General features: G+C 43.2%; 1 protein-coding gene across 2 annotated transcripts; it reads left to right on the forward strand.

Annotated features, from left to right (window-relative positions):
* The first annotated feature begins 38 nt into the window (after positions 1-38).
* Positions 39-5,496, forward strand: LOC308377405 (uncharacterized protein). Of its 2 annotated transcripts, none has more exons than XM_080854053.1 (5): positions 39-422; positions 2,572-3,056; positions 3,316-3,478; positions 4,219-4,624; positions 4,820-5,496. In XM_080854053.1, exons 1-4 carry the CDS (start codon positions 147-149, stop codon positions 4,621-4,623), a joined length of 1,329 nt encoding a protein of 442 aa, XP_080710179.1. In that variant the 5' UTR covers positions 39-146; the 3' UTR covers position 4,624; positions 4,820-5,496. The 2 variants fall into 2 exon arrangements, with proteins under 2 accessions (XP_080710179.1, XP_080710180.1); XM_080854054.1 differs by having other exon boundaries at positions 3,316-3,469.
* The last annotated feature ends 3,755 nt before the right edge of the window (positions 5,497-9,251 follow it).

The raw sequence follows: 9,251 nt of genomic DNA on the forward strand, positions 1-9,251 counted from the left end.
GTCCTTTTGCCTACCTTCTCAATTCAATTGGCCTAACACTGATTGAATCGCCCGAACAAATCCAGGCCGTATAGGCGCTGCTGCAAATAAATAGCTAGGCTACATCTGCAAGATCATCCTTGACCTCAGTTCAAGATAGTGTTAAGATGACAGCAAAGCACCGCAGAGGAAAAAGCAGCAACAAACAGGAGGAAAATTCATACAAACATGAAGCCTCGGAATCCGAGGCGCTACCTGGAGCCCATTACGCTTTGTTGTTTGTTTTATTTCTCCTTATCGTTATCGGAGGAACCACCGTCGGCTGGTTCTGCTTCCAGCAGCACCAAACATTAACCTATTTAACAGACAACCTCATGGGCATGCAGATGAAAATGGTGAAGTTGCAGTCTTTCCAGGAGGAATTGCGAAAGTCAAACGAGAAGGTAAGTAAGGTTAGAACCCATTAATACGAGTTTAAACCCCCTTCAGATGAAAACAGCCGATATTTGAGTCTCAAATAAGTTACGAGACATAAAACTGTACCCACTGCTGTCCGGCGGTTGTAAATAGAACATCGAGTTCCCAACGCGCATGATGTGCTTGACCAGTGTCTAGCCAGTGCCCAACTTCTGCACTTTACGTATCAATAATAACTTAGTAGGCTAGACAGTCGAAATTGTCCATTCGCGTTGGGAACATCCACGTTTTCCCCTGCATAATGTTCAGGATGTAGCTTTCAATGGGAAACTACGATCGTATTTCCTTTTCCCCGGCGTGGCACTGAAGTGACAAATGGTACTATTTCTAAACCGCTCGCAGAGGTTTGTCACACAGCTGCTGGCATTTGTAACGGGGATAACGCCTCTGAAGTGTGTACTTGTTTATTCACTATACTTTATGAGTGTCCTAATGTACTTCATCTCACTAAAACGGTGAAGATCCAGTGGGCGTTTACTACGTTTTTAATTATCACACTTCCTATCCTAGATACAGCGACATTTATATCTGATACATGCTGGCAATTGTTCTCTTAGAGGAGTTACCCCTCAAAGGTCAAAAATAACGCTCTGTCTGTTGTTGACTACTACCATAGTGAAGGTACATTGTCCCAGATTTTAAAGAGGAAATGCTTCTTCAACTTGAATGTCATGATTATAACCACAGTGGTAGAAATGTATCCGTATTAAATATGATGTCGGCATATTCTGCACAATGCATTGGCTGTTTCCCGTTCTTTTAGTCTTCTCTGAGCTTCACACTGAATGAATGGATGAAATTCACTTCCTCTAAGCATTCCACGTGACTTGTAACATGTTGTCCATCATGAGTTTGGTTTCTTGCCACCTCATCATGTATGTATTAATAACACATGCCTTTGACATTGTTTGCCTAGGGATTGCACATTAAACCTACAACACACATTGCAGCAACATGAACTTTGTTTTACTGCCAATAAGTTACTTGAACATCTAGAAACAAAGCTCTCCTGGAGGCCCATGCCATGACATTTGAATGTCACTGATGGGTAACGAGGTCAAATCAAATACGCTTATTCAAAGGTGTACAAAGATCACATGTTGCATGTATATATTTAATTGTAGTTTATGTTTATGTTGAATCTTAATGCCCTAAATGTTCACCCCCCAGTTCAATGGATATAGTGAAGTGAAGCTGAAGTGAGCGACTACATGACTGTTGACCACTGAAATGGTCTCTGTAGAGAGTCAGTACTCTGACGTCTGTTGATAGGATACAATTAACACTATTGAGCTCGGCGACCAGCTTGAATTTGTTTTCAGATACACAATTTAGACCCTTGTGCTATTTTATCATAACAAACACACGCTAGTAGTGTTAAAAACCATTTCGCCTGCACAGAAGAGAATTTTGTTTTGAAGTTTTTTCCATTGAAATTTGTATGAGTATCTATAACGGCAAACAGATTTTTAGGTCACCAGGTAAATATACAGTACATAACATGTGATTCAGATGATGAGGAAATCCATTTTGTAACAGGCCGTTGGCACATAACCATAAACATCTATGCCTCATGGTAGATTCAGTGGGTTTCTGGAAAATATGCTTTGATTGAGATTTTTATTCCAAACTGACAACATGATTGCAATCTGCTGTGTCTGTTGTCTCCAGGCCTTGCACAGCAGTCAGATGTGTGTCATATGTCAAATGATGCAAGGCCCCTGATATACCATGCAGCACATATACTTGGTCCATGGGCCCAAGTTGCATGAAGCTAGCCTCACCCTATAGCAGCTGTGAGCTATTCATTTAGTTTTGAGCCCAACTCCTCAGCCCTGCTGACTGCAAAACATAATTGACCTACTTGCTTTGTCAAAGCATCCTGCGAGTATCCAGATCAGTTCAGATGGAAAGAGGGTGTTACTAAGGCCTAACGCTGGAGTTACTCCAAAAGTTTGAGTGCTTGTGAATGGGTTATAAAACCATACAATCTCCAACTCCTCACATGTATTTTAAATAGATCTATATTTTGCAAGGTATATTATGGGCTGGAGTGTGAGAGTAGATCTGTGGATATTAATGTTCTTTTGTTCCCTTGTTCTGTTTATGACTCAGCATGGCATGGAAGGATTTGAGCAGCGCCTGCTCTCGTTGGAGGAGTCGTCCACTTTGGCCCAGAAGCAAGTGGGCATGGCCCTGGCTACTGCCGAGCAGCTGAAGACCTCAGACTTGCCCGCCCAGGTGCTGGCCCTGAACACCGAGATGCAAGCCCGATTGGTGGAGATGCAGCAGGGGACCGTGTCGTCGGGTCAGTTGGCCCAACTGGAGGCTGCCCTCAGCGGACAGAGCCAGGAGTTTGAGGCCGTCAAGCTGCAAGTGCAAGCACTAGCCGGGGTTAGCGCAGAGCTGGCCCAGAACGTGGAGGACCTCTCGGGGAGCCTGTCGGCGAGCGAGGCCAAGCTGGAGGACCGGGTTGCTTCCATTGGTGTCCTTGGCGCCCAACTGGAGGACCAAGCTGATAAGCTGCAAGGCCTGAATGACCTGCTAGCTGCACACCAAGCTCAGCTGGAGATCAGCACCCAGGATGTCGCTGGGGTGAAGTAAGTAGTCTAAGCTAATTCAATGAAGTTGCTATAGAGAGGAAAGCGGTTATGTTTGTGTCTCGTGCCTGACATGAACAGGACCTTGCATGTTTGTAGTTGTATCGGTTACTATTTGCCATGATATTTGTTTTCTCAGATGTCAACACGGGAGCCTTTTATCTATTAAAGTGTCTGTTACAATACTCTCTTTCCATCTATGCCTTTAATTCAATTACGTTTGTGCATCTTCTAAGTCCTTATGCATTTTACTCCGCAGAGCATTACTGGAAGCAGAGGGGGTTCAGCAGTCCAAGCAGGCTGATGTGGAAGAACAGCTGAGCTCGATGCGTCAGAGCCTTCAGGAGCAGAGCAAGGCCGCCCAGAGCCTTCACTCCGAGCTCACCGCCCAGCTGGAGGCCATTCAGAGTCAGGTAGCCCAGGTCAGAACCTTCACTTTCCTGTTTGGCCCATTACAAAGGTCTGCCAGGCTTAGTTCATGTTACGGTTGCCTTACATGCTGTTACATGTGTCTTCGTCAGGAAAATATACAGTCAACATGTCTATGAGCAGCTTGAATGTGGCTGAATGTATCCAGCACAGCTGTACTACTTTATGCAGTGCATTTACCCGTAGGGAGGCTTTCTCTCTCTCCGAAGTGCAAATAGGCTAATTGTCTCATAAGATCTCAAATGAGCTCTTTTAGTTTAGCTGCCATAATGACACGGATCAGAGATGAGTCCACAGCATTGTGCAGTGTGTGTAGTTCTAACTGCCTCCCATGTGTATCCTCACTGTGTAGCCAGCTTGATTAATATATTCCATTTGTACCTAAATACCACACTAATTCATTGTGAATCAAATAAGGTTCGAACTTGCCTTTTTCAAAACGCAAGTTCGAACTTGATCGAATAAACCTATAAGTCGTTGGAATTTAGTTGAATGCAATCCACATTGCATCACACGCATAGAGAGGAGTTGTAGAAATATTTGAGATTTAGAAAGTAGTACATTCTCTAGTGTTTTCGGACTGGTAACGCAAATTAGCATGGCTTGGACAACAGTGATTTTTTTTTGTTGCCATGAAGCAATTGTTATGCATACTCTAACTTGGCCACAAAAGTAACAGCATGAAAATTAAGAAGTTTGAGCCTTTAATAATAAGCTTTATTTTGTGTTTTAGCTGGAGGGTGCAGGCTCGCCGGAGGTAGCTCCTGTGGAAGAGGCAGATGAAGTCCCAGTTACAGCCACAGAACCTGAAGAAGTAGTAGCAGCAGCAGAAGCAGAAGAGACCGTAGAGGCAGCAGCAGAAGAGGCACCGTCTACAGCTGAGGCCGCTGAAGACAATGCACCACTTGACGCAGAGGAGGGCGAGGAGGCACCGCAGGAAGTGGAGGAGCAGGCCGAACAGGAAGCAGTGGAAGAGGCCCCCGCACAAGAGGAGTCTGTTGCAGAGGAGGAGGAGCTTGCTCCTGCAGTTACTGAGGAGGTGGAGGAGGCTCAGGAGATGAGTGAGGAGGTAGAGGAGGAACCAAGCGCAGAAGCAGAGGAGGAAGAACTGGCAGAAGACGTCTCTGCTAAGGAATAACGTACGTTACTGTTTGGAGAAGGGTTTGATCTTGACCATGTTATGCTAGGTTATCATGCAAGGCAATTGGTTGTATACAAACATGCAGTGGACTACCACACTCATTACAATGCTTTCAAGGACTGATGTTGATTATGTTCAAATCATGGTTTGAGTCTGAAAAGATTATGACTTGTCTTCCTTTTTTCTTAAACAGAGTTACTGTATCTGGACATGGTTTAACCACGAGGAGAGTCTACCACCGATCCCAGTGATGTGGAGAGAATGGCCAGTTCCACATGTCTTATGACACGCAGGACAATAAATCACGAAGTTCAGAAGGTGTAAACTTTGTTTTCCTCACAAACAGCAACCAGGTCACATAGAGGGTTCATTTTGCAAAGAACACATGGCTTGTTTTTTTTGGAGGGTTTATTGGCCAGAGGGTTATACCATATGCAGGACACTCTGGTGCCAATGTCAACCTTGTAAGCCTTAACCTTTTATACCAACACCGTGGTCTTTCTAGAGTTTTAAATCACAGTTCACTTAAACTGCACTAGACCTTGATGACTGAGTTCTTTATCTTTTGCAGCCAAACAGAATAGTTCTCCCAACCATGGGAAACCATGTTTTTACATTATCCCGTCAAATGTGATCGTTGTTTATGTGAGAAAGACCTTGCCTTCTTTCTCTTCTTTAGGGGGCACTTTTGTGAAAGGGTTGCACCCCAGACTCTCGGAAATTGTGTTACAGTGTCATCCAGCTTGTTTACACAGTGGAGGAACTAAGAGCAGTGGTTGAAGAGCTAAATGTTGAAAAGGGAATTGGGGGGGGGCTGATGCACTTACTTTGAATGGGTTTCTAATGTCTGACTTCAGTAACTTGTACAATGTTCTGTTATCTCACTTCAGGTTCACTGTCTAATGGTGCTCTTGCACACTTCATCTCGGGTCTGAAAAAATTGTACACTTTTTGAAATAAATGCTGGATTCACCCCTTTTTTAATACTTCACCTGCATTTCTCTGAGTAATAATTTATAAAGCATGAAGATGACAACTTGTTGGCCCATCTCTTCTGTCTAGCTTTTAAATTAAATGTGTACATTGCCTTCAGAGCCATTTCCTGTTCACATTCCCCTTCCATGGCAACTATTGTCATTTTCTTTTTCATTAGATTTTCATGGTGACATGCTCTAGAAATCTTGTATGTAATCAAAACTATATTGAAGGTGAAAATTGGCTTTAATATATATTTAATAATTGGCTCCACGTACTCAACTAATTGTTTAAGTGTCACATCGGCAGATTTATATAAACCAGATTGGTAAATTCTTCCTGACAATGGAAGATACCTCCAGTGGTTGAGGATGCTATGATGTATGCTAAACAGTAGATGATTTTGAGTGATCTGACTGGAAGCACCTCCCCTTTTGGTCATAAATGTCCTTTCAACGAACCCCTGTCCAGGAAGAATGGAAGCAATAAAAGAAAGTAAAGGTATAACAACAGTACTAGCTGTTCACAAGCAGCATTTTCTGAGACCTCCAAATTACCTCTTCTATTTTTAAACATGCTGCTATTTTAGGAATGTTTGACTTGCCCTTTCTTCTCTTATGCATTTTTCATTGACTGAGAGGCTGTGGATGTGAGTGGCTTTGGGACCGAATACAAAGTACACTGTTCATCTTACTGATCCTTGGTGTTGGCGTGAATTTTTGTTGGGTTACAAATGTAATGGCTTTAACTGCTAACACACTCTTTCTAAAAGGTGTTTCAGGGGCCTTCCCATTAAAATGTGGTCTCTGAGGGTGCAAACTGGTCAGATTATGGTGGCATTCCTTTCCTCTGCCATTCTGTACCATAGCAGGGAGGTGCACGGGGGGACACCTGTACGATGGTGTTTCTTGTGTATCTCCGCACTGGAAAAGAGCGTGCTTCTGTTTCTTGTGTATCTCTGCACTGGAAAAGAGCGTGCTTCTGTTTCTTGTGTATCTCTGCACTGGAAAAGAGCGTGCTTCTGTTTCTTGTGTATCTCTGCACTGGAAAAGAGCGTGCTTTTGTTTCTTGTGTATCTCTGCACTGGAAAAGAGCGTGCTTCTGTTTCTTGTGTATCTCTGCACTGGAAAAGAGCGTGCTTCTGTCGGTGGGGATATGCTGTCTGTGCAGATTCTGATGATACAGTAGGTAGATCGCGTTTGACATTCTGACAGCGTGGAAAGAAACTAGAAAATGAAACGTCCTCTACTTCTCTCCATCTTATTTATGTCGATAATACCAAAGATAATTACACCCTTGTCAAATATACTGTACTATGTTCAGATAGATTTCTTTTTGCAGCAGATCCCAACTCATCCTAAGAGCATGCATGTGAAGGGTACAACAACTCCTCCCTCCTCTCATCCTTTCCCCTCTCTCTGTCTCCTCTTTTCTTTCTCTCTCTCTTTCTCTCTCAACCAGTGCCTCACGCTTAGTCAGGTCTTTTTGCCTGTTCATCCAGCTCTGGTCAGCGCTGCTGTCTCACACGAGAGAGAGCTCACGCCCTGAGTGATAATACCAGCCTCTTCCTAACTCAATCCTGAACATGGAAGCTTGCCTACCCAGGTAACATTCTGTAATGTATTAGATACTTTGTTTTAATGCATCTGCATGTGTTTATTTGGCAAAAGGTACTAAGTACAGATCTCTGTGTGTCTAATTCTTTCTCTTCCTGAAATAGTCATTCTTTGTGCAAAGTGTACTGTGGGGTGCCATTTTAAGGTGTGTTGTATGTTGTACCACATGCCCGTGACTGAGACTGTCAGTTGAATGGACTGATATGGATAGATGTTATTGAGTGTTTTTTGATACTGCTATTGTGAGGAGAATATTATGGCAAAGCAAAGTTGCAGGAAATCTTGTGGGTTAGATTACCAGGACTCGAGTGCTTGTGTGGTCGATATTGGTACCCACTATCAGGGATGGATCAATTAGCAGCGAGAGCCGGTTGGGGAGGAGAAACTTTCTCTCAAGACTGAGGGGTAGCCATTAGACTAAGCGCTTAGTCAGCTCTTCCGGTCACCGTGGGTCTTGTGGCTCCAGCTGTCAGGATGTCATTGAGTAGTCATCAATTACACGCGCTAACCGCCTGCGCACAGGAAATGTGACACGCAGAGAAATATCGATTTTGTTTGTCTTCCTCTAAACTGTGAACACTGTGCATCCAAGCTGGGGAGGCAGAGATGACATAAAAGGCACAGTGTGAGACAGAAATGCCCTTATTTGGTCTCTGTAATTAGGTTTCCCAAGAAAATGTTGAAATACTCACTTTGCTTACCTAATGTTCTACGGAAGTCTCCTCTTTAACAGGTGTCTGTTGTACAACACACATCACACTAACACATACACACACACACACACATACACACACACATACACACTAATATGCTACCTACTCAAGGCTTTGTGCTGCTAGTTCCAAAATCTGATAGAGCTGTTTGTGTGAATGTATGTGTGCGAGGGACAAAAGAGAGCGGTCATCTCTGCGTTGCTCTCTATACTGATCTGAGATTTGTCCAAATGTAGTTTCTCCATCCATTAAACAGTCATGGGTTCAACCCTCGCATTTACATTTGTTTCTACATATTTTTTATGTTCTCATAATGGGATGAGAATGGGCGGACATACAATCACAGCCTCTTCCATAAGTCAGCCATCAACAAGATGGCGACAGGAAAGTTAATCAAATCACACTGGTAATGGTCAGATAATAGCAACCCCTTGCATTAAAACAATGGCCTTTGTCTGTGGTGTTGTTGTTGTTGTGCTGTCCAGAATCACTGCTAACCTCGCAACACGCTAAGGGGCTGGACACACCGAGAAGAATTTCTAGAAAACGTCTCGGTGTGTTATCGTGCCCCAATGTGCCTTCCTGACGAAGTGCTGCATGACCGCAATCTTCAGTCTCATAATTTCCTCCATTACTATAAGCCAAGTGAGTGTAAGTGTGTCAAAGGGCACCAACAAGGGGAAGGGAGGAGAGAGGGATGGAAAAACATTATATCGGATTCATTTATGTACATATCAAGATAGGCATGCTAACATACATTGCATGTGGCAAATGTACATGATATTTAGAAAAATAAAGATGCAATATATATGATGCATGCAAAATGAATACTGGATTTAAATGGGGAGAGAGCAGTCAAGTATTGTAGAACAGCTAATTGGGTTTATAGTTTTCTCTAAAGGTTACAAAGGTTAGCAATGACACAGAAAACTATGTCAACAGTGGCAATTATTGACATTACAGGTAAGTCTGGTGGCACAGAATAGGTAGATGTATCGTAAGCGGGGTAGCATTAATGACAGTGTGCTGGGGATGGGTAGGTGTAAGCAGAGGGTTTCTGCAAGTAGATCAGGTGGAAAGACCACAGCAGCATCCCACAGTGGACACATTCTAGAGTAGGAGGGCAAGAAAAGAGGAAAAGTGAATGGGCAGAGCTTGGTTGCCTAATATGCTTAATAGTTATAGTGATGAGAAACAATGTTTTCACAGCCATTGGCATTTGTGGGCAGGTCACGTTATAAGTAGGGCTGTCAAACGATTAAAATATTTAATCGCGATTAATCACATTTTTGTCATAGTTAACTCAAAATGAATCGCGATT

Source organism: Sprattus sprattus (assembly GCF_963457725.1).
Source record: "Sprattus sprattus genome assembly, chromosome: 16".
Lineage (NCBI taxonomy): Eukaryota > Metazoa > Chordata > Actinopteri > Clupeiformes > Clupeidae > Sprattus > Sprattus sprattus.

Coding starts and splice junctions, on each gene's coding strand:
- LOC308377405 (XM_080854053.1), top strand. CDS start 147: ATGACAGCAAAGCACCGCAGAGGAAAAAGCAGCAACAAACAGGAGGAA. Junction 423..2,571: donor TGCGAAAGTCAAACGAGAAG/GTAAGTAAGGTT, acceptor TTTATGACTCAG/CATGGCATGGAAGGATTTGA. Junction 3,479..4,218: donor TTCAGAGTCAGGTAGCCCAG/GTCAGAACCTTC, acceptor TTTGTGTTTTAG/CTGGAGGGTGCAGGCTCGCC.